This window comes from Schistocerca gregaria, chromosome 7 (genome assembly GCF_023897955.1).
Source record: "Schistocerca gregaria isolate iqSchGreg1 chromosome 7, iqSchGreg1.2, whole genome shotgun sequence".
Taxonomy (NCBI): domain Eukaryota; kingdom Metazoa; phylum Arthropoda; class Insecta; order Orthoptera; family Acrididae; genus Schistocerca; species Schistocerca gregaria.
The window spans coordinates 241883589-241909468 of NC_064926.1; the positions used below are offsets into that span (position 1 = coordinate 241883589).

At 43.5% G+C, this 25880-nt stretch overlaps 1 protein-coding gene across 2 annotated transcripts in view; it reads right to left on the bottom strand.

The window, feature by feature from the left end:
* Window positions 1-2111: 2111 nt before the first annotated feature.
* The window catches only part of LOC126282106 (glucose dehydrogenase [FAD, quinone]-like), a 230275-nt gene continuing 206506 nt past the window's right edge, over window positions 2112-25880 (bottom strand). For both annotated transcript variants that reach the window (XM_049981568.1, XM_049981567.1), the window contains exons 7-8: window positions 24740-24988; window positions 2112-4449 (exon numbers count right to left, since the gene is read on the bottom strand). In XM_049981568.1, coding sequence (XP_049837525.1) covers window positions 4101-4449; window positions 24740-24988 — 598 coding nt within the window. In that variant the 3' untranslated portion in view covers window positions 2112-4100. The remainder of the gene's footprint in view (window positions 4450-24739; window positions 24989-25880) is intronic.

Genomic DNA, 25880 nt, shown 5'->3' on the forward strand with positions numbered 1-25880 from the left:
TGACTGACGGCCTTCTCTTAACGACCCAGGGCAGCGGCGTACTTGTAGAGTTGTCGGTGCTATCAGAGAAGCAGAACTGCGTGAAATGACCGCAGAAATCAATGTTCGGCTACAGGGAGATCTTTTGCAGCCGCCGGCCGCGGTGGCCGAGCGGTCTTAGGCGCTACAGTGTGGAACCGCGAGACTACTACGGTCGCAGGTTCGAATTCTGCCTCGGGCATGGATGTGTGTGATGTCCTTAGGTTAGTTACGTTTAAGTAGTTCTAAGTTCTAGGGGACTGATGGCCTCAGATGTTAAAGTCCATAGTGCTCAGAGCCATTTGAACCATTTAGAATATTTTGCAGCCAAACCACGATGGAATTTATATGGACAACAATGAGCCATGTCACCGGGCCACAATTGTTTGCGATTGGTTTGAACAACATTGTGCACAACTCGTCCGAAAGCTTTGGCCACCTAAACTGTATCGTATCGAGCATTTATGCGACATAATCAAGAGGTCACTTCGTGTACAAACAAAAAAAAAAAAATCTGCACCAGCAACATTTTCGCAGTTATGGACGGTTATAGAGGTTTGCGGCTCAGTATTTGCGCAGGGATTTCCAACGACTTGTTGAGTCGATGCCATGTCGAGCTGCTGCATTACGCCAGGTAAAAGAGGCACCGACACGATGTTAAGAGGTATCCCACGGCTGTTTTCACCTCAGTGTATGGTTCAATAATCTCAAGTCAAACAATAAAAAAAAAACACTTTATAGCAGAAGCAACACATGGCTGTATATCCTGTGTATCTGCTCATTAGCAGTTACAGGAGCGTCTAGGGTCGACGGAACTCATCTAGCAGTGTCCATCCACCGCTCTGGAGTCTGAAGATGACTCTTTCATAGAGTCGAAACCGGTCACTCACTCCAAGGAAAAAATATTTTAAGAAGATTGCGATCAAGACTGTTTTAAAATTTAATTTTAATGTTCAAAACACCAGTCACATATCCTTCCAGAGCGATGGACTTTGATTTTGTCTTCTTAATGTACCCGTGTAGGCAATGGCCTCTTGCAAGGTGACCGACTCCAAATGTTTATAGCATGCAGTTCCTGTCGCAATATTCTCTTACTGACAGATTTCGGAAGCGACTTTGACTCACAAGCCGTGAAACGCATATCCAGTCCCCCTATCACATCACTTTCCAGCCACAATTCTGACGTAGTGTTTCAGTGGTCACGTGTGTCACACCACTGCTTGTAAACTCGATGAACAGTCCGTCGCGAAACACCAACAAATCCAGCAACTTCACACGCCCTTTGGCCATGAGCACGTCCAAACACAATTGCCCCTTTTTGCCACTCTGTCTCGTCCTTACATTAATCCACATTTGCGTCTCACTGATAGCTACTGCCTTATGCTCCCGTAGGGGCAATGCGCGTGCAGCTGAGCACGTGGCGCGATCGCATCGACATCCGTAACTCTTAGCAATTAATCTTTGTGTCCGCACTGGGGTAAATAATTTTTTGTCCATTGACCCGTAATGACTCCAGTAAGAGAGACTTATTGTCTACGTGTGCTCTGAGTCTGTTACCTTCTTAGTCCTTATGCACCGTACATAATACATCGAATTTTTTTTTCTATCTCAGGGAACAGACTAAACTCTCTGCGTCTGATCGTACTTTACAACAGGTGCTTTCACTGCAGCACTTGTTACCAGTTCTGCGTGTCCCCAGCAGGTGACAGCATCTGCTTAAGGAAAGCTGTTTATCGCACTATAAGCATGTCTTCGAGGAATAAATTTCTGTTTGTTTTTAGTAATTTTGGACAGTAATATGTTTAGAACACGCTGTATTACGCTAATGTAGCATCCACTATGTAGTATGTCATGTTTTCACTACAGCAATAAAACGATATATTTCTTTCAATGTGGAACTGGGACTATATTGGGCCACGAAATATACTTTCGCACTCCACTGGCACTGTGTTTAGGTGTTCAATATTGAGTTTTCTGAGTATTGGACATATTTTAGTTATTTTCCAAAAATCCATCTAGTGATACATATTTTTCCATGCAGCGCTGGGCTTACATTCAGCAATGACCAGTAATTTCACATTCCAGTGACACTGTTTTCATAATTTTTAGGTTTTATTGTCGAGTTTCCTGAGTACTGTATGCGTTTAAGTTATTTTCTAACAATTCAGCACAACAACACCTTGAAATATATTTTTAAAATGTAGTTCTAGGGCAACATCTGAAAATGACCAATACTTTCATTTTCTAGTGGCATTGCTTTTGTAATTTTTGGTGTTTAATACTGTGTTTTCTGAGTATTGCACGTATTTCAGTTATTTAATAAAGTAAACAGTATTCAATTTTTTAAATTTAATACGATGGGCATTGAGTTAGTAGTGCAACACATTGATTTTTCGGCGAATTTCGCTTGAAAAAATGTCAAATTTGTTGTGAGACGTCTTCGAATATTCCCGCTTCAGCCACTGTGGTTTCAAGGAGTTCTGGAAGGCGGCGGCGCTGTACGTAGCCTTAAACATAGTGTCTGTTACGGAGGTGCGTTTCAAGCAGAGAGGTGTCACTAGCAGAAAACGAGAGCAGAGCAGATTTTCATAGTTGCACAATTTCTACGGAGACCTGAAAGTGAACAAAAGGACGGTGAGTCGCTGGGCGAGGCGTCTGTCATCATCGCAACAAGGTCGTGCAGACCTGTCCTGTATCCCACTTGCTGGACGGCTACACACCTGCTACTCTTGCATTGTTGGAACTTGTGGACATTCCCCTTCGAAATGCTGGACTGAGGAGAATCAAACGCTTCACTGCACAACTGGGCGTCTCTGTTGCCTGTGCTGACACTAATGCATACATGCATTCCGTTCACGTGTTTAAGCCAAGTATTACGCACATTTATGAGATCGGTAATGTTCAGCAGCAGCCAGGCTACATGTACATTTAACAATTAAGCGCCAGCAAGGAGCATTAGTGATAAAATCATAGGAGGCAATGTTGTGCAATCTTAGTAGGGACAAGATCCGAGTATTCGGGAGTAGGATCTTACAATCTGAGACAGTGTTGAGAGACAAACTTCCGTCACAATGTCCGCAAACGTGACATCAGATCCGCGTAGAAAAAACGCACGGTCGAGTAACCGGGGCGGCTCTAAAAGAAAGGTCGCGAGTGCGTATCTCAGCTGTTAAGGAAGATATAAAGTGAAGTTACTAGTTATCAGAAGGCCACGTGTCGTGGGCAGTGTCTATCGTTATGGAAAGTCAGAAAACGTTGTTAACGTGTGTAAAGGGTCGAATATAACTGCGTATTCCAGAGCCGCCATATTGCAAATGCTGATTCTGTGACGTGTGTAACAAAGCAATTTCTGTATTAAAACAAGTATAGTACAAACATTGTAGACAATTAACAACTGGCATCCCTAAACACTCCACTTCAGAAGGATCACCACCCACATGGAACCAGGTGACTGAGCGCTACTACTGTGCGACGAGGGACTTACTGAAGCAGTAAGACAGCAGGTTAGTGATACCGTCCAGAGAAGCTCTTCCTTCTTGCTACAGTGCCAATGAGGGTGTCGTAACAAACACATCGAACAGTTGCGGTACTCAAAGGTGTGTGCCCGCTGGGTTCCTCGCCGTCTAACAGAAGCCTATAAAGAGATGTTACTCCACAGCGTTGGAACGTGCGGACACTCTCATTCGAGGTGATGAAAGGATCACAACTAAACACCTCGCTGCACAACTGAATGTCTGTCTGATATTGATGGAGCAAGATGTTGGCTCAGATGTCGACCAGTCTCCAAGTAAGGGAGCGTAAGACCGTCGCAATGAATGGAGGTTATGGATTATGCAAAAAGATAGTGTAAAAGAGTGAGGAATAATATGGTTTATTAGAATCCTGAATAAAACCAATATGCTTTCAGAAAGAAATGTGTTGCATTACTTACTGAACGCTCCTCGTACTTTTATCTTATTTTGTCCTATAACAACGCTTTAACCACGAATATAATTTTTTCATTCATATTATCCAGCCTCAGTACTGAGGAAGCCAAGCAAGCAGCGTGACTTGGACAGCTTATTGCGGTCGGAGGCGGACGCCTACTCCCAGTCCTCGGCGAGGATGTCGGCGGCCTTGGTCCCGATGGCGATGCTGGTGGCGTCGAGCGGCCCGCTGACGATGGTGGGCATGACGGAGGCGTCGGCGACGCGCAGCCTGCTGACGCCCCTGACGCGCAGGCGGCAGTCCACGACGGCTTCCGGGTCCTCCGGGGCGCCCATGCGCGCCGTGCCCGCCGGCTGGTGCAGCGACTCGCTGAGCAGCGGCAGCGCACACCGCCAGTACGACTCGGACAGCGGCGAGTGGTCGCTGCACGCCGCCAGCGGCAGGTCGCGCACGCGCAGTTGCGCCGCGCGCGCTGCTCTGGACCGGCCCAGCTGCAGTCCGAACCTGAGGGGCAGAGAGGCAGTGGCTCGAGAGCGGTGTGTTCTAGGGTACCGTTATGTAGCACGAATGCGAAACAGCAGTGTCCGCTATTTCGTATCTATACTGCCTACAGGAAAATTAAAGAGAACCACTTGTATGAATATCAAATATGTATGGAAACCCAGTTCTAAGCAAAGAAGGGAAAGCAAAAAGGTGGAAGGAGTACATAGAGGGTCTATACAAGGGCGATGTACTTGAGGACAATATTATGGAAATGGAAGAGTATGTAGATGAAGATGAAATGGGAGATATGATACTGCGTGAAGAGTTCAACAGAGTACTGAAAGATCTAAGTCAAAACAAGGCCCCAGGGGTAGACAACATTCCGTTAGAACTACTGACGGCCTTGGGAGAGCCAGTCCTGACAAAACTCTACCGTCTGGTGAGCAAGATGTATGAGACAGGCGAAATACCCTCAGACTTCAAGAAGAATATAATAATTCCAATCCCAAAGAAAGCAAGTGTTGATAGATGTGAAAATTACCGAACTATCAGTTTAATAAGTCACGGCTGCAAAATACTAACGCGAGTTCTTGACAGACGAATGGAAAAACTGGTAGAAGCCGACCTCGGAGAAGATCAGTTTGGTTTCCGTAGAAATACTGGAACACGTGAGGCAATACTGACCCTACGACGTATCTTAGAAGCTAGATTAAGGAAAGGCAAACCTATGTTTCTAGCATTTGTAGACAGAGAAAGCTTTAGACAATGTTGACTGGAATAAAAATGGTTCAAATGGCTCTGAGCACTATGGGACTCAACTGCTGTGGTCATTAGTCCCCTAGAACTTAGAACTACTTAAACCTAACTAACCTAAGGACATCACACACATCAATGCCCGAGGCAGAATTCGAACCTGACTGGGATACTCTCTTTCAAATTCCGAAGGTGGCAGGTGTAAAATACAGGGAGCGAAAGGCTATTTACAATTTGTACATAAACCAGATAGCAGTTATAAGAGACGAGCGGCATGAAACGGAAGCAGTGGTTGGGAAGGGAGTGAGACACGGTTGTAGCTTATCCCCGATGTTATTCAATCTGTATGTTGAGCAAGCAGTGAAGGAAACAAAAGAAAAATTCGGAGTAGGTATTAAAATCCATGGAGAAGAAATGTAAACTTTGAGGTTCGCCGATGATATTGTAATTCTGTCAGAGACAGCAAAGGACTTGGTAGAGCAGTTGAACGGAATGGATAGTGTCTTGAAAGGAGGATATAATATGAACATCAACAAAAGCAAAACGAGGATAATGGGATGTAGTCGAACCAAGTTGGGTGATGCTGAGGGAATTACATTAGGAATTGAGACCCCTAAAGTATTAAAGGAGTATTGCTATTTGGGTAGCAAAATAACTGATGATGGTCGAAGTAGAGAGAATATAAAATGTAAACTGGCAATGGCAAGGAAAGCGTTTCTAAAGAAGAGAAAGTTGTTAACATCGAGTATAGATCTAAGTGTCAGGAAGTCGTTTCTTGGCGCAAAAATCTGGCTGTGATTCGTGCACGGATGGCCGAAGCGCTGCAGTCTGCCTTTGGCAGGGCAGCAGTGCGGAATGCACCCGCCGTCCCCGCTGCTGCGCGAGCGAAGTGTTTGTGTACTTCTGCCTCAGTCGAACAAACTTTCATGCCCAACTTTTAAAGGGAAGAATACTCCTATCTTTTCGAATGAATGCCCATGAACCACAGCACTGGCCGTCGAGCACTTCCTACGCGAAGACCCACGTGACGAATTGGCCGACATACACCTACTGAGCATTAGCAGCCTCGTTTACGTGAAGATGACTTCCGACGCTGCCTGCAACGATATTATCCAACGGACGCGACATGGTCTAAGATTTCGACACATGAGGGCAACGTCTGTCCTGTGTATGTGGACCAGGCAGAAGTTGGCCTTCGAAAGATCCGTGTGTTCGAACGGCCTTTCGAGGTGCATGAACAAGAAGTCATCGCGGCGCTAAGCCGTTATGAAAAATCCACAGTCACATAGCCGAAAAATGGGCACAATTTACGACGTATCCGATACTTAATGGTGTGAGATAAATCCGAATAGATCTCAAGTGGCAGGTCTCGCCATGCATCACTATAGATGGCTGCCGAGCAGTGGTGATTTATGACGGACAACCTCGAACATGTTCTGGTTGTGAAAAGAATGCCAAGTCCGTAATGAATGCATGCAACGACGCATCACACAACTATGGAACGGTGACACGAACACTGACCGAACCACAACCGCCATTCCAATCACCTATGCAGCGACACTGCACGTCCAACCCCCGCAAGACGCAGTTCGTGAGGGTCTCTCAGGGCTGATACACCCGGAGGCAGTGCCGCCCCCGAACATGATTTACAACCGGACACGCCCGCACTCGAAGTTCACAAGGATACCCCACGAGATTCTTACGGAGACCCAAGACCACATAATAGCTTTCGTACCGGAACGACGCAAATCTCTTTATTCCTCAGACATCGATATATATTGCCGGAAGAAAAAGTCGCCTAAACGCCACAAGACATCAGAATAGACCACTAAGCCACCTTCGCAGGACGCAGAGGTGGCGCAAAAATTTGACGGCGTGCATGATACATTTTTTTCTGCTGCCACGGAGACGAGTCCTTCACAAGATGGTGAGCAGTCCAACAGAGACTGTGAACAATCATATGTGCTGCTTTTTGTGGATATTTTGCATCGTGGTGGCACCATTACATCCACAACTTATTGTGAGACCTTAAAACAAGGTTTCCGTGCAATCCAAAACAAAAGGCGCATGCTGAGAAAGGGGATTGTTTTGCTCAGTGACAATGTTAGTCCAGTCGAACGCAAGAGCTGATAGGATCATTTGGCTGTGAACAACCTGGTCACCCTCTGTACAGCCCGGATCTAGCACCCACTGGCTAACGTGCGTTGCTGCATTTGAAGATGCAACTTCTTGTCAGTGACAAGATGATAATGAAGATATAGAACGACCGTGTTGCAGTGATCGTCTAATAATGTCCCAGATTTGTACGAGGATGGTATTCAAAAGTTGGTGGTGCAGCGATACGATAAGTGCCTTAATCCTGATGGGTATTTATAGAAAAGTAGATTAAAGTAGAGACTTTCAAGTGAAAATAAAATTGCCGAGAAAAATATTCTTGTTTTAATTCACTAACATGAGGAGGACTTTCGGTTGGAATGACTATGTGGCATGTTGGGGTTCTATTCCCAGTTGTTGCGAATTTTTAGACGAAGATGCATGTTCTACGAGCATTCCCGTGAAATTGAAATACTTAAGGATGTAAAAAAATAATTTACAATCCTTGTCATTAAGTAATAAGTAATTTAGAATTTATGTTTGCAATGAAAATTGGAATTTTATGTGCAATATGTAATTATAAATAAGAAGAATTGACTTGTCATACAAACTACTAATACAAGTATGTTAATTTGCATATATTTGATGAAATTGATGTTTGAATGGCGGAAAAAAGAAAAAAAATAATGGCCTTAACGAGACTCGAACCAGCGGTTATCAAACTCGAACACCACCTTTTTGTTTTCCTCATTATCTATTTAAGGCTTCAGGGAAATAGTCTGAAACTCACATTTGTTTAAAAATTTCCAATAGTTGGAAATCGAACCGGTGGTACCCATAAAGCATGCAAACATTCTAATACAGTGCCATACGGCCCATCAAAAAATCGTCCAAGTTTTAAAGAAAACTTCAAACTTGATTTTCTAAAAAAAAAAAAAAAAAAATTAAGAGGCGTGTCACACAGATTTTGGCAATTGGCAATTGAGTTCTAGCTTCAGGTACCATAAATAGGAAAAGTTACAAAAATCCGATTTTAGTGCGGCCTCCTTGTAAAATCTGACAGCCCTGTGGTCTGTAAGTTGTATAAGGAGTACTGGTGCTTCTAGGTCTTCAAAAACGAAAAATTCATAGAAACGAAACCATCAACTTTGCAAACTCTCTTCTGCATGACAGAATCATTCATTATCCAAAGTAGGCAGTTTCGTTATGTCAGTCTCCTTAACGGTATGCGTTCTCATGTTACAGTTAACACTTGTTGGGTGGAGCGACGTGTCAGTGAGCCCAAGGCAAAGAGAGAGAGGACAGAGCGAACCGAGCTGTTACCCTGTTGCGTTCCGACCAGGACTACCCTAGGCAATGTCTTTCACTTACATAAGAAAATTTATTCACTTGTGTATTATTCCCAAGACTTTAAAGGTTCCCTTTTACAACTTTCAGGAATGTCATTTAACTGTGGTCACCTCCGTAACTCAGTGGTTAGCGTGTCAGGTTGCTATGCTTGGAGGACCCGCGTTCGATTGCCTGCGATTTTTTTCATCGCGAGAGGACCTGTACGGGTTGCACTCAACCTCATGACGTCAATTGAGGAGTTAGTTGAGTGACAAGTAGCGACTGCAAGGTGAAGGAAGCTGACAATGTCCAGAAGAGGAGTGTGCCGACAACATGACCCTCCACATCGTATCGAGTGACGCCACAGGCAGAGGATGATTCAGAGATCGGTTGGTCCCGATTGGCTGCAGGATTTCTTTTTTGCTATTGCGTCAAACTGCCATACTAGCTGTGTGGAAAATGATGATTCATTGGGAAAAGACACGAGATCTGCCATAGGAGCTGGGAAGCTGTGTAACTGAATCTTTATATCAACATTAAAGGCAATCACCAAGATCGTTCGACGTTGATAAGCGAAAATATACAGATTTCATTAAAAAAGTGACAATTATTTCTACACTGCACATGCTATTGATTGAAATACAGCAACTAAAAGTTGAAGGGCATGTCGGAGTTTATTTGTGGAACCGATTACCAACTACTTCAGAAGATAAAAGCCGAATGTAAAAGTCGAGAGTCCGGTAAGTAATTTGTTTATGGATTCACAACTTAAATGTTAGCAGCGCGGGGTAGCCGCGCGGTCTAAGGTGTCTTGCCACAGTTCGCGTGGCTTCCCCCGTCGGAGATTCGAGTCCTCCCTCGCTCAGGGGTGTGTGTGTTGTCCTTAGCGTAAGTTAGTTTAAGTTAGATAAAGTAGTGTGTAAGCCTAGGGACCGATGACCTCAGCTGTTTGGTCCCACAGAAACTTACCACCACCATAAATGTTATGTATAAACGCACGATCTCGTGCCAATGTGAATCAGTAAAATCTTCTTGAATTCGCAAATGCATCAGATGGTCAGAATCTCACGTTCTTCCGACCGAAATCTCCTCGGCCATTGTCAGACGCTGAAAGATTCACGTGTTGCCGTGGCCTCATCGTTATATAGCGGCTCTGCTATCTGTGACGTGAATGGAGCTCGCTTTCTCTCCACATATGTTAATGTTTTCGTCCCGCATCCCTCTCACCTTCAAGCTCGTGGCGGTCGGATTCCAGGCTGTGTTGAGTTTCGAAACGACGTCGGATTGATGGCGTTTTCAGATATTTTTTATCTATGGCTTGTTTCATAACGGTATCCCAAAATCCGTTTGTCCTCGTATTGACAGATGTTTCGTAGGAACATAATCCACTGTCGATTTCACCGGCCGGTGTGGCCGTGCGGTTCTAGGCGCTCAGTCTGGAACCGCGTGACCGCTACGGTCGCAGGTTCGAATCCTGCCTCGGGCATGGATGTGTGTGATGTCCTTAGGTTAGTTAGGTTTAACTAGTTCTAAGATCTAGGGGACTGATGACCACAGCTGGTAAGTCCCATAGTGCTGAGAGGCATTTGAACCACTGTCGATTTCCTAAAGCGTGTTCTGTCACGGAGGATTTTTCCGCATAGCGCAGGCGCAAGCATCTTTGGTGTTGCATATTGCTTTGCTCTACACTGCGTGCTTTTTACCTAACGTAGCTACATCGACGTGATATTTTGTACACTCTAGGCTTTCTAAGCCCTAGATCGTCCTTCACAGGCCTCATGAGGTATTGTATTTTTTCTGGGGGCCTCTCTAGGAGGCGACTGATCTCTACCAACACCGTGCCAGGCAAGGGCAAATCCGGAAGTACTGTATCTAGCTTTCTTGTTTGATAGTGTTTTTCCTTAAGTCTCACCAGAAATGGCCTGTGATTCCTGGTGTTGACGGTAGGCATTTTCTCAGAAGACTCTTTGGAGGTAGGTAAATTCTAGCGGCAGGTCATAGGCTTCTGAGACGACTTCAGCAGTATGGCCTTGCCTAGGTAATATACAGTTATTACAGTCTTTAACCAGTCCATCTTTTCCTTCATCCCCTCGTGTCCATCTCCTCCAGACTCTTTCTCTGTCTACCTCCTCCACCCCTTTCTCTGTCTATCTGCTCCTCACCCGTCTCTCCCTATGCTCCTTTCCGTTCTGTCCACCTCCCTCGTCCTCCCCACCCCCCTTAATTCATCTCCTCCCTCCTCTGTTTATCCATCTCTTCCTGCTCCCTTTCTCCGTCCATTTCCTCGCCCCCTTCTCTCTCTCTGCCATCTCCTCCTTCCCACTATCCCTGCTCATCTCCTCCTTTCTTTCTCTATCTATCCCTATCAGTGTCCGTCTCCTCCATTCCACTTGCTGTCCATCCATCTCCTTCCCCCTCCCCGCTCCCATTCCCTCTCCACATTACCATGCTCACCCCAGTAAGAGGTTGGTGGTTTTAACTCCCCCCCCCCCCCCCCAATTATTTCTTTCCTAATAGTAAGCAGTATGTATCCCAGGTTTATGGATACTGACTACGAAATGTGTTGCGAATAGAAATAATAGTAAAGAAGTAATAAATTAAAACGCCACACTTGATGCAGCAATTTCTCTCGCAACTCAGTATTTAGCGTCATACCTTCTGATCTTTTCATCCTACAATGATATATATTTGCAAGTATATTCAGCGACATATGGAGATACTGTCTACGAAGCATGTCAGTAGAATTAGTAGTAAAGAAGTAATAAATTTAAAGTCTGGCATGTTGCGGCATTTTTTCGCTCATCTCAGTGTTTATAAACTCGTATCTCCTGAACTGTCTGTTGTACGATGATATAATTTTGCTGGTACATTCAGTGGCATATGCGAATACTGTCTGCAAAAGGTGTCACGAATATAATTAATAGGAAAGATGTAATAAATTAAAAGGTCGTGCTTCATATGGCCAGCTTTACTGCATGAACAGCGAAAATGTAGTAAGTGAAAAACTTTTCTCTTTTCATTATTTTGTGGTGGTTGTCAGCAAGAAAAAGTTTCGTAGAGGTTTGAAATTAAATGTGAAATTTGTTGCAGGTCATTGAGTGCTCTCATTCTCAAATATTGGATGACTGAAGTGTGGGCATTCGCGCATCGTGGGCTACAACGATTTTCGCCCCCCATCCCTTTGATAGTAAATGATTCTTTTTCAGACAGTAAATGATACGTGTGCCAAGTTTGGTTGATATCGGTCGAGTGCTTTATGAGGAGTTGTGCAACATACGTACACACATACATATTTTTTTTAATACTCTTATGTATGGACGGATCACATGCATATATATTTCTGTAAATAAAAGTAAAGAAAAATTAATACTCATTCAGCACTAATAATTTTATATTTCGGTGTTTAACTTGCTGTCGTTCCGTTATTAGTGTTAACTTCAACCTTTCTAGCGAAGCTGCGTCTCGAGCAGTGTCTTTCCGTATTTCAGGGGCTATCCAACATCTCATCACTTCTCACTTGGGGTTTACTCAACTCATTTTCTGTACCCATTAGTCTGCTCATGCCACTCAGAAGATTCTATAATTTTTCTTCATTTTCACTGAGATCAGCAATGTCAGCAGCAAATCTTGCCGTTGACATCCTTTCACCCTGAATTGTAATCCAACTCTTGAATATTTCTTTGGCTTCCGTCATTGGTTCTTCGGTGTGATTTTCTCAGAATTTTGAATGTATTACACCGTATTTACATTGTCGGACGCTTTTTCCAGGTCGAAAAATCCTATGAGCTTTTCTTGATTCATCTTCAGCCTTGCTTCCATTGTTGAGTGTAAATTCAGAACCGCCTCTCTGGTGCCTTTACCTTTCCTAAAGCCAAAGTGGTCGTCATCTAACAGATCCTCAATTTTGTTTTCTTTTCTTTTGTATTATTCTTTTCAGCAGCTTGTTTTCATGGGCCGTTATGCTGACTATGTGTTACTTTTCGCACTTATCTGCCCTCTCTATCTCGGGATTTGTGGGGGTGACATTTTTTCGAAAGACTGATGGTAAGTCATTGGTCTCATAGACTCTACACATCAAGTTAAGTAGACGTTTGGTTCACCCCAAAGACTTGAGACGTTCTGACGGAATATTATCTATCCCTTCTGCCTTAGTTTATCTCAAGCCTTCTAGAGGTCTTTTAAATTCTGGCTCTCATACTGAATCTCCTATCTTTTCCATATCGACCTCAATTTCTTCTTCTCTCACATCATCAGACAAGTCGTCCCCCAGTGTACTCTTCCCATCTATCTGCTCTCGCCTCTACATTTCACTGTGGAATCCCATTGAACTCTTAATGTTACCGCCCTTGCTTTTAATTTCCCCGAAGGTTATTTTGACTGTTCTATAGTCGGTCAGTCCATTCAACAGTAACATTTTTCGATTCCTTCACATTCTTTATGCCGCAATTTCGCCTTAGGTGCCCTGTACTTGCTATTTATTTAATTCATAAGTGATTTATATTTCTGTATTCCTGAAATTCCCTGAAATGTTTGTAATTCCTCCTTTCGTCGATCAGTTCAAATACTCCTTTTGTCACTCAGCGTCTCTTCGCAGTTACCTTCCTGTGTTTGTCTATCCAGCATCTGTGATTGCACTTTTTAGAGATGTCTATTCCTTTTCAGCTGAACTCCCAACTGTGGTGTTCCTTATCGCATTCTTAACAAACTAGTCATTCTTCAGTACTTCAGTATCTCACATTCTTCCACATTGTCCTTCTGACGATTCTCTTAAACTTCAGTCTTCTCTTCATCATTGCTATGATCTGATTCTATATCTGTGCCTGAATACGCCTTGCAATCCAATATCTGATACAGGAATTTCTGTCTGACCATGATACAATCTAGCTGGAACCCTCCAGTTTCCCCAGATCTTTTCCGTGAACACCTCCTCCTATTGTGATTTTTGAACAGTGAATTCGGTATTACCATTGCAGAACTCAATTAGTCCTTTCCCCTTTCTCATTCCAACCTCCCAATATCATATTCTCCCGTAACCCTTCGTTCTATTCCTTCCCCTACAACCGCGTTCCAATCGCCTATAATTATTAGATTTAATTCCCCTTCGAGTACTGAATTACCCATTAAGTATCCTCGTATAATTTCTCTATATCTTCATCCTCTGCTTGCGACCTCGGTATGGATATCGTAACTATTGTTGTCGGTGTTGGTTTGCTGTCTATTCTGATAAGAATAACTCTATCACCGAACTGTTCACAGTAACTCACTTTGTACCCTACTTTCCTGTTCGTAGCGAATCCCACTAGTGTTATACAATTTCCTGCAGCTGTTGAAATTATCCCATATTCGTCTGATCAGGAATCATCTTTCCATTTAACATCTTTAACCCACTACATTTAAATTGAGACTTTGCATTTTTCTTTTCACATTTACCAACTGTTTCGTTCAAACTTCTGACATCCATGCTCCGATTCGTAGAATGTTATTCCGTCGTTGGTTCTTCCGTCTTCTTCTCATGTCGCCTCTCAATTGGTAGTCCCCTCCGGGAGGTCAGAATGGGCGATTAGTGGGGAATCTTTTTGTCAATACAGAGTTCTTCGTGACACATTTTCAATTACAGGTCGTATGTCCTGGGGATACACATGTGTCTTTAATGCAGTGGTTTCCATTGCCTTCTGCATGTCTTTGGTCATGAGTGTTTCGCCTTGCAAGGGCAGTTTCTCACGTCAAGAGGAAGAGAGTGCCCAGTCCTCTATCCATTTCTCCGACCTCTTGACAAGACCTTTGGCAGAACGAGTGTGGCTTCTTATGCCGGAAGTCTTCGGCTGCCATCACTGATGATATTTATCCCAAACTTAAGCAGTGTGGTCTTTAGAGCCCAGGCCACAGGACGTTTTGATTATTAGTCAGCCACGCTACAGTTAGACCACAAGTGAACCTCAGTTATTACTTGTAGAACGGAAGATTGAAAGTATCCGAAAGTACACTGATTTAACTCATCAGCCGCTGGCCAAATTAGCGAGCCAATGGTGACCTTGTCATACATCCAATGACAACCAATGACATCTTATCCCTATGGCGATGATGAATGGAATACGGTGAAATTTGGTGTCCTCGGAGCTGCCACACGCTGATACGACCAGCATCGTACTGTACACAGAACCATGACACGCCTGAAGAGATTACTATTGTGTGGCTCCCGTGCCCAGTGTGGTCGGCGCGGCTGTCGCTGCTGCCGCATCGTTGGAAGCCACAACCATGGTGTCCGAGCTGGTAGCCCGTGGTGCTCCAAACGTCGTTGTACTGCACGTGTGGGTACTTGTCTTGCTGAGAACACGCCCATTTCCTGACGTAAAGTTCACGACTTGTCTGTAAGATTCTGTAGGGCCGAGTGAATATTATGTCTGTCCTCTCGGGCGCTAGTCGTGCCGGCCACTGAGACTGTGCATGGCGTTGAGTATGGCTCTCCTGAACACACAAATTCCATATTCGCATGACAGTCGTGGGATACCTACTAACGCAATGTAGTGCAACGCAGACTGCAGGCTTGACACACTACAATGCTGTCGAAGACGAACGCTGGCACGCGCTAGCAGATGTTTCTCCTTCTTACACGAGGCATAACACGGTCTTCACACAACAATCAACGTTCTCATGCTATTCCTGAATGAGAATCACTCTGCGTAACCTTTCCTTCTATTCAGAATGTAGACAGTGTCACTGCCATCTACTTTGTGCGGTTATGCTGAAATGCCAATGATTTGAATATGCTGATTTGACGTCTGCTGCACACCGTCTTCATGGGACTATTATCGCAATTGGCAGCAGCTGTCACAGGATAAGCCTGGATTGAAAAGAAGAAAAATCACTGTTCATCAGCAGGGAACATCTGCAAACAAAGATATCTTGACAGTGGCATGATGGGTATTTAGGGTAGTAATTGTTGCAGCATACACTCTGGTCACCTGATTAGCGATTCTCTGAATTTCATCTATTTAAACAGTTAAAGACATTTGTAGCTGGGAAACGTCTTCAGGCTAACGAAGGTGCAGCTGTAGAGACGTGAGACTCTGCCCGCGCATGGCATATAGAGCGCGCGGGCAACTGGCTCCGGCGGATCGAATCCGGGACGAGATAGGTTTCAGTCTCTTCCTTGGAAGAGTGGGAGAGAGGAGCGAGGCGCTTGCATTGTACCCCGTCCGGGACGCATTTTCAGATATTACGCGGTCAGCCGCGAATACTATTTTCGGACAAATATTTAAAAAATGCTTGCTGATGGTATTAGTGGGCATTAACACACTAAATTTCAAACAACCTGATGTCCTGCCTGTGGCCAAAAATTGTGAAGTTACTAACTGCTTGACCATTGGAGTTGTTGGAGTTGCCTATGTCATTGCCGTATTTTGTTTTTCTTTGCTTTCTCGTTTTAACACAAACAATAATTATTATTCGTTATTCATGTATTAGAACACTGCAACCATTGAAATTGGAGGTAATTTACAAGCAACTAGCTGTAACCCGTTGCTCTTATAGGCTTTTGTTTTCTCATGATAAAATTAAAAAAAAATGTTCAAATGGCTCTGAGCACTATGGGACTTAACATCTGAGGTCATCAGTCCCATAGACAGCTTAAGCCTAACTAACCTAAGGACATCACACACATCCATGCCCGAGGCAAGATTCGAACCTGCGACCGTAGTAGCTGTGCGGTTCCGAACTGCTCGGTCACAGCGGCCGGCGAATTTCAAAATGCCTATCATCCCCTTTTCAGAAGTTTATATTTATGTACTTGTCATGAGTATTGTTTCTTAAGTAACGATGTTGTAGAATTTTGCAACGGAAGTTTTTAAGACAGCTATTGTAAAACAGGAAAAGAAACGCGAACCTACGTTTATAGTATTTTTAGATTTGGAAAAGAGCTTTGACAGTGTTGACTGGAATGCACTATTTGCATTTCTGAAGGTAGCAGGGGTAAAAATACAGGGAGCGAAGAGTTATTTACGACTTGTGTAGAAAACAGTCAGCAATTATAAGCGTCGAAGGGCGTGAAAGTGAAGAAGTGGTTGAGAAAGGAATGAGACAGCTTTGTGACATATCCTCGATGTTATACAATCTGTACATGAGTACACTGTGGAGGAAAGCAAGGAGAAATTTTGAAACAGAATTAAACTGGGAGTTGTCAGTTTTGTAATGTTTGTGTTGATGACCCTGTATATATTTGACCAGAAATGCTGTTTTTCCTGCCACCTTACTTCGCTAGTTTTCATTACAGTTAACTACCACCTACATATTTCTCTTCTCAAGATTAAGTGATCTAACAGTCCGGTTGTCTGTATCTAAGCACGCAAGACGATCCATTACACTGAGGTCAGTGGTTCGTTGTTAGATTATACTGTTTCATTAAGCTGAAAAACACTGCAAAATTCTAAACATATTAATACTGTCAAGGTTACGGAAGATACGTAAGTGTGTGTGTGCGTGCGTGCGTGTGTGTGTGTGTGTGTGTGTGTGTGTGTGTGTGTGTGTGTGTGTGTTTGCGACCTTTCTTCAGCATCTAAAGAACAGATGCAAACTGATAAGCTCGAACGTCTGAATAAATGGCCAAAAATTACTTCGTCGTTGTTGTTGGATGTCTACTATAATGATAAGGGCTTTACGGATCTATTAACTTAGTCATGACAGTATTCGAGTAATTTGGAAGTGAAATCATAGAAACAGTGGCCAAGAAAAATTGAAACTGAAAAGAATCATTTTGTTTGCACATCAATCATAACTTCACTGGAGTATGGGGTAGTGCAGAGGATGTTTAGTGAACTGGAATATTGATGTTGTGCACTTGTGAAAGAGGAAAGTGACTAGTGTAGATAATAACGAGAGAAGTGGCATTCTCTGGGAATGCTGTGAAAGTGAAAAATGTAACTGGTAATACACAAATCGTTACAAAACTGCTTAGTGCAGAATTTCAAAACCTCTGGTAGGTTATGAAAGTGTGAATCATATGTCTTCCAGTTTTCAATCTAGAGTTTTTATTAATATTTTACCTTCAGCCGATTGTGTCTACGGTACCATTTGATACTTACATCTTCGCATTGACCCAACCAGTTCTGCTGTCTTAACAAAGTCTAGTGCTGTTTGGGCAAAGTTTAAAATACGCTTCGCTTCCTGCTTGTTTTTGCTTGCCTCACGACTAAACGAGAAAACGATTTCTGCTAACGCACTTTTTATACTGGAAGTTCACGCAGTTTGGGATTCTAAAGGTTGAAATCCGAGCTACGGTATCAGGATTAGCGGAAGTAACGAGCGGTGTGATAATTAGCCGACGTTCTGCGAACGCCAACACACAGCTACAGTCGAGGGTAGGGGGCTCCTCAGAGTAACTGAAAAATAAACGTAAAGTGCAGAAGTGCCGACTGAACGGCAACCATTAAAATACTGTTTGCCTCAGGGTCGAACAAGCGATGTTGCGCTGTTTTTAAACCATTCAGGAATCAACGAACAGGGACGTCATGAAGTTCTGATCTATGATCACCAGAAAATAATCTGAGAATGTAAGTCAGAAAAGCGCTCGTCACACTTCATAGTATGCAGCATCATTACAGTGAATAAAGCTTTGCGATATACCTGTGTGTTGTTTACGGTAATAATATTTTTGATAGATATATCATTCTAACAATGTGGGGTTTATATTTCCATAATTATGTAAGTACTAGGAAACGTTTGCAATGTCAGACACGGATAAATGCAAGATAATGCATGTAACAAATGGAAAGTACTCTACAGTATCTGATTACAAGATCAGTGGTGAACATTTCCAGCATTTCACTTCGTATAAGAGTCTGTTGGTAACACTAAGAAACGATATGAAATGGGACAATTAAGAAAAATCAGTATTAGAGAAGGCAAATGGAAGACAGATTTGTTGTAAGCGTTCTGATGAAATGCAGTGTGCTAAAAAACAGAATCATCCACGACTAGTCCTAGAGTATTGTTCTAATGTTTGAGTCCTTAGTGTGTAGGCATGACATCACAATCTGCTGGATGTAATTAAAGTACGTGGTGACATGAATAATCCATTTTGAACAGAAGCTATACCTACGCTAGTAAGCGTGTGTGAAGTTCCTTAATACCTTGAAACTTCCTGGCAGATAAAAACTGTGTGCCGGACCGAGACTCGAACTCGGGACCATTGCTTTTCGCGGGCAAGTGCTCTACCAACTGAGCTACCCAAGCGCGACTCACGACCCGTCCACACAGCTTCACTTCTGCGAGTACCTCGTCTCCTACTTTCCAAACTTCAAAGAAGCTCTTCTGCGAACCGTGCAGAACTAGCACTTCTGGAAGAAAGGATATTGAGAAGACATAACTTGCCCGCGAAAGGCAATGGTCCCGAGTTCGAGTCTCGGTTCGGCACACAATTTTAATCTGCCAGGAAGTTTCACATCAGCGCACACTCCGCTGCAAAGTGAAAATCTCATTCTGCTTAATACCTTAGTTTGAAGAGCTTAATCCGAAACAACTGTTATCCACCCACCACGAAATAAGATGTTAAATCAATAATGTATTAATCATAATAATGGTAGTCTTATGTCCACTTTTTGAGAATTATTTCTGAATGAATTGACTTAAATGGAACGATAGTAGACAGACTTCTAGTAGAATGCTTTAGAACAAATCTTTGAGAGATCACATGTTGGTATTGACTGTATAATGTGACTCCTGGTGTTGTAATTTTCAGTGCGAAGACTGATTTGTCGCCACTGAATGTGTCCTATCAACTGATCCGTTATTTTAGTCAAATTGTGCCACAGTCTCCATATAAGACCAGTACCACATTAGCAGTTATTCTGTCTGGCCATAAAATCTTCAGCATTCTTCTGTAGCACCACATTTCAAAAAATTTTAGTCTCTTCTAGTCTTTATCATCCAAGTTTCACTTTCTGAGAGCATTACAATCCAAATAAATGCCTTCTGGAAAGAATTTCTAACATCTAAATTTGTATTCAGAGCAATTTTTTTTTTCTTGGAATCTTTGTGTTGCTACTGATTGTGTTTTACATCCTGTCTACTTTCGCTATTATTAGTTGTTTTGTAACTCAAAGAGCAAAACTCATTACTGCAATTACTGTCTCATTTACTAATCTAATTCACTCATCATCACTTGATTTCTTTTTACTACATTCCGTTACCCTTTTTATAATCTTGTTTTCATTCATCTTTTAATATCTTTTCAACAACCCTATCCATTCCGTTCAACTGCTGTACCAAGTCCATTGCTGTCTGTGACAGAATTACACTGTTATTAGCACACTTGAAAGTTTTTATTTCCTCTCCCTAAAATTCAATTGTCATTCTAAATTTGTCTTCGGTTTCCTTTAAAGCTTGAATAACATAAAGCATAGGCAAAAACTCCGTTGTTTCTGCTTCCCTTTCATGTCCTTCGACTCTGATAACTACCATTTGGTTTCTGTATTTTATCCCTGCTACCTTCAGAATTCTAAAGACTGCATTCCCGTTAAAATTGCCAAAAGATTTCTCTAAATCTTTAAATGCTGTAAATGCATGCGCACCTTTCTTCAATTCATCTTCTTGGATCAGTATTGCCTCGGCGTTCCTACATTTCTCTTGAACCCTAAGTAATCTGACTCATGATCGGCTTCTTTCAGTTTTTTCCATTCTTCTGTAAATTATTCGTGTCGTTATTTTACAAGTATGACTTATGCACTGCTGGTTCTATAGTATTCTCAGCTGTCAGCACCTGCCGTCTTTGGAGTTGGAATTATTACGTATGACTCCTATATATGCAAATTAATAAGAAGACAACGTCTGTCTCGTTTCCACGAGCGTCAGAAATCGAAAATGAGACTTCCTCCTTGATACTATTTGTAATTGAATGGAAAGAGTAATATAGTGTAACTCTGGATGAGTTATTTGTTGAAATAGCGTCAGGTAACTATGCGCCACAAAGTTTCCTCTGAAAGAAATAGAGAAGAGTATGACTTATCTAATGACTCTCTGGTTAGTCATGATAATATTCATTGTTTCATTATTTTTATGATTTTCGTTACGATGACATTTGGGAACCAGTCTTGTACATTGTGTTATTTTACTCTATGTCCTTACATGTGTTCCTTTGAGCTTATGGTACGTATTGCAGACAGGCATCTTAATTAAAACAAAATAATAAAAGAAATTGTGATCTAGACGAAATTCTGTGCGTAAGATTGCAGGATGCCGATAACACATTAGGTATACACAGCATAAATATGGTTCTGTCTGTATTACCCACGCTCCTAGCGAATGCATTAAACTGTAGAGCAGGCTGGGGTGGCCGAGCTGTTCTAGGTGATACAGTTTGGAACCGCGCGACTGCTACGGCCGCAGGTTCGAATCCTGCCTCGGGAATGGATGTGTGTAATGTCCTTAGGTTAGTTAGGTTTAAGTAGTCCTAAGTTCTAGGGGACTGATGACCTCAGAAGTTAAGTCCCATAGTGATCTGAGCCATTTGAATCATTTTTGAAAACTGCAGAAAATATATTATTTGCGCAATAATTCTTCGGTAATGAGTTTCTCAAAATTCAGTGTGCTCCTCTTCTTTTATTTCATCTTGTAGACTGCCGGATTTGTTCATTTCCTGACTTTCGTTTGCGACCATCAGAGTCGAGTCTATGAGATCGGAGAAGAGAGTGGCATCAGCTGAAAGAATTCAAGACCAAAATTCATGATATCTCATTTGAGGCGTTGCAGCGCAGAATGAGAAATTTTAAGAGCAAGGCGTATGGAAGGACACGTAGAAGTGGATGCTACATAATAGTCGTAGTTTCACTACAAAGCGAGGGTACAAACCGCAGTCCAGTGCGCGCGCGGGCAGAGTGTTGGCGCCCAGTTTAAGTGGGCGGACTCCGAATTTTCGACTTTGTCGACTCGGATTCGTTCGTCTGCGGCTCAAGATGCCTTAATACCAGTAATGCTGGTTCTATACCTTGCTGAGTTGAAATCCCGGTCTCCATAAATCAGGTCGTTACTTATACGTATTTCGAGTGCTCCTTTAATGATCGAGTCCCAGTACGTGAGCCGGCCACGGTGGCCGAACGGTTCTAAGCGCTTCAGTCAGGAACCGCGCGACTGCTACGGTCACAAGTTCGAATCCTGCCTCGGGCATGGACGTGTGCGATGTCCTAAGGTTAGTTAGTTTTAAGTAGTTCTAAGTTCTAGGGGACTGATGACCTCAGATGTTAAGTCCCATAGTGCTCAGAGCCATTTGAACCATTTTTCCCAGTACGTGAAAGTTGACGACAGGATCTTTGTATATCAGTAACTCATGGTGTGTCACGTTCAAGATGGTGTTCAGCCACAGCTGACTTTTCTGGTTGACGCAGTCTGGTCTGACGTCTACGTTCAACGCATCTATCCTCAGCAGTGCTACACGTCTTTCAAATGTATGATTTTCAATGCTCGCACGGGATTTTATACATCCCTGGTCTCCTTAGATCAGGTTGTCCTTAATGGAACCTAGCATAATTTGCTATTGCTCTGGAGGACCTATGTTTCTTGAACAGCTTTCCAATCTTAAAGGACACACCACCAACATAGAGTAGAAAAATTATCCTCGTAGTGTTCTCCGTTTCCTCTTGAGCTTTAGTGCGAGCAGGTTGAAATGCATTACGGATCTGTTTATCAGAGTACCGATTTTGTATAAGCATAGACCGAGGATGGCTAAGCTCCGCTGATAAGCTCCCTGCATCTGAGGTAATTCTAGTCCTATGAACGAGAGTCCGTAATAGCGACTGCCTTGAGATGGGTGACAGCAGCTCGTACCTCGTAGATATAGCTCAGTGTGAGTCTGTTCACAAAACAAACTTTTAGCCAAGGAACTTCTTTTCTCCGGACCAAGACATCTAAGAAAGGGAGGTCTCCATTTTTCTCCACTTCTATGGTGAAGCAGATGGTCTGGTGAAGGGAATTAAGGTGTTCCAAAAATGCAGGATGCGTTTCTGCTCCATGTGGCCAAACTACAAAAGTGTCGTTCACAAACCACGCGAAACATTTAGGTTTCAATACCGCTGACTGAAGAGATTTTCCCTCGAAATTGTTACGCCAGGGAAGTCTCAAACAACACAAAATAACCCATGACGGACAAAGCAAGAAGAACATAAAATGCGGACTGGCTGAGGTAAAGAGGTCGTTCCTGGCCAGAAGACGTTTGCGAGAACCAAACATAGACCTTGATTTTCGGAAGAAATTTCCGAGAATGTACATTTCGACCATAGTATTGTACGGTGGTGAATTAAAGACTGTAGGAAAACAGAAGAGAATTGAAACGTTTAAGATTTGGTGCTACAGAAGACTGTTGAAAATTAGGTGGACTGATTTAGTAAGGTAAAAGGAGATTCTCGACACAAGCGCTGAAGAAAGGAACGTATGGTGGTGGTGGTGGTTAGTGTTTAACGTCCCGTCGACAACGAGGTCATTATAGACGGAGCGCAAGCTCGTGTTAGGGAAGGATTGGGAAGGAAATCAGCCGTGCCCTTTCAAAGTAACCATCCCGGCATTTGCCTGAAACGATTTAGGGAAATCACGGAAAACCTAAATCAGGATGGCCGGAGACGGGGTTGAACCGTCGTCCTCCCGAATGCGAGTCCAGTGTGCTAACCACTGGAACGTATGGATAACTCTGCCAAGGAGCAGGGACAGCATGATAGGACGTGTATTAACACATGTGGAAGTAACTTTCATGGCTGCAGAGGGAGGTGTAGAGGGTAAGAACTGTAGGGGAAGACGGAGATTGGAAAATATCCAAGAAATAATCGATGGCGCACGGTGTAAGTGTACTCTGAAATGAAGAAGTTGGTACAACAAAGGAATTCGTAACAGGCTGCATCAAACAAGTCAAAAGAGTGCAGTCACCCTTATAAAATGTCAAATCAAAAGACCTTTATTCGTCTCAATTTCCAATTTTATTTTATTTTTGCTAGAAGTTTCGAATTAAGTCGGGTGACGCTGAGGGAACTAGATTAGGAAATGAAACACTTAAAGTAGTAATTGAGTTTTGATATTTGGGGAGCAAAATAGCTGATGATGGTCGAAGTATAGGGGATATAAAATGTACACTGGCAATGGCAAGGAAAGCGTTTCTGAAGAGGAGAAATTTGTTAACACCGAGTAAAAGATTTAAGTGCCAGGAAGTCGTTTCTGAAAGTATTTGTATGTAGCGTAGAAATGTATGGAAGTGAGACATGGACTATAAATAGTTTGGACAAGGAGAGAATAGAAGCTTTCGAAATGTACTGAAGATTAGATGGGTAGATTACATAACTAATGAGGAGGTGCTGAACAGAATTGGGGAGAAGAGAAATTTGTGGCACAACTGGGCTAGAAGAAGGGCCTGGTTGGCAGGACATGTTCTGAGGCATCAAGAGATCACCAATTTAGTATTGGGGGCAGCGTGGAGGGTAAAAATCATATAGGGAGACCAAGAGATGAAGGACGTTGGGTGGAGTAGGTACTGGGAGATATAGAAGCTTACACAGGATAGAGTAGATTGAACAGCTGCATCAAACCAGTCTCTGGACTGAAGACCGCAACAACAACAAGTTTCAGCATTACGCTACAGCATCTTGAGACACCCTGACCGACATGTAGGAAGAATCTCACCTTTTGTACAAAACAAATAGAGGACAGTGACAGACACTGGCATCCGTAGACTTCTTTTTGATAACACGATTCCTTCGAACTTCCCTCACAGACTGTTAGACTGTTGGATAAGCATTTCTCTGAGAGTCGAAGGGATCGCGTTGTTAGAAAGAAGTCTACGGATACCAGTGACTGTACACTGGCTCCCATTTCGAAACTACAAGAGGTGTTATTCTTGATACAGGTGAGTCAGGTGTGTATCGCTGAAACGTAGCACAAACACAATAAAAATGTCCATTTAGACGACTGAAGGTCTTTTGATTTGACATTTTGTGTTAACAGCCGGGGTCCCGCAAACATCCTGTGTAAAAGTCCATCCTTATGGATGGACTTGTGGAGCCACTCTTGTTTTGACGACAGAAGACAAGCCAGAGGAGCTCGTTTCAGTGCCACCGCGGTGTTACATCTCTATGCGTTTGGTATGTTTGGTGATGCAATGCTTCGGTACCTGATACCCGCGAGCATGGTGTCCACGTCCCTGGGGTCTTGCAGGTAGCTGGGCTGGACGCGCGGCGGCAGCGTGGGGTCGGCGCCCCGCAGCAGCACGCGCCCCCTGCTGTAGGGCCGCAGCGGCGTCGGCGCCACCACCAGGGCGTCCCCCCTGTCCAGCAGCTCCTCCAGGCCCGACAGCGCCTCCTCCGACCAGCCCAGCTCGCGCTGTCGCTGCAGGATCCACTCCCGGTGCCGCGACTCCAGCCTGCAAACACCAACACACACACACTCATTTTACAACCGACTGAAACCTGCTACCAGTCTCTTTGTAAGGTACACTAAGAAGATGACAACAGTTTGCAAGGAAACTGAAAACTGTAGTCTTTCTGTAGCAGTCTATACCAGTCGTGGCACATGGCGTGGGTGGGGGTAGGGGGTCCTCTGTCCAGCCTGAAAACTCGGACTGTTAAGTTCCAAAGACGATGAAGTGTTGGGCCTCTCCTATTCCCTCAAACTCCTTCCCTCCTCCACCCCCATTTCAACTTAGAGAAGAGAGAGGTAGGGAGACTTTGAATGCATGGAGAAACCGTGGGAAGGAACTAGGGCATAAAATAATGTATCCTAAATTGCGAAATACCCGGTCCAGTCACATCAATGTGACCACCAGTCAAAGGCCTGTTTAGCTAACTTTTGCAGTGCGGACATACAGAAAGAGAGCCAATGAAGTTCTGGAACGTACTGCCAGGGATGTGGAGCCATGCCGATTCCAGTGCCGTGGCCAGCTGACGATCCATGAATAGATCGAGATGCTCTTTCAGACTCTCCATTGCGTTTAAATCCGGGGAGTTTGGTGGTCAGGGAAGTTAGCTCAACTCATCCTGGTGCTCTCCGAGCTATGTGCGTAGACGGCGAGCAGTTTGACAAGCTGCATTGTCTTGCACGTAGATGCCATGATACCGAGGAAAAACAGGGATGCATAATTGTGTGCCTTCACTGTGCCTTCCACAATGACGAGATCACCCAGCGAATGCCACGAAAACATTCCGCAGACCACAATGCTCCCTCTTCTGGCCTAGACACTTCCAACGATTGTTACAGGGCCGTACACGTCAACGGCCATTCGTCCGATGGAGCTCATAACGTGATTCATCTGAAAA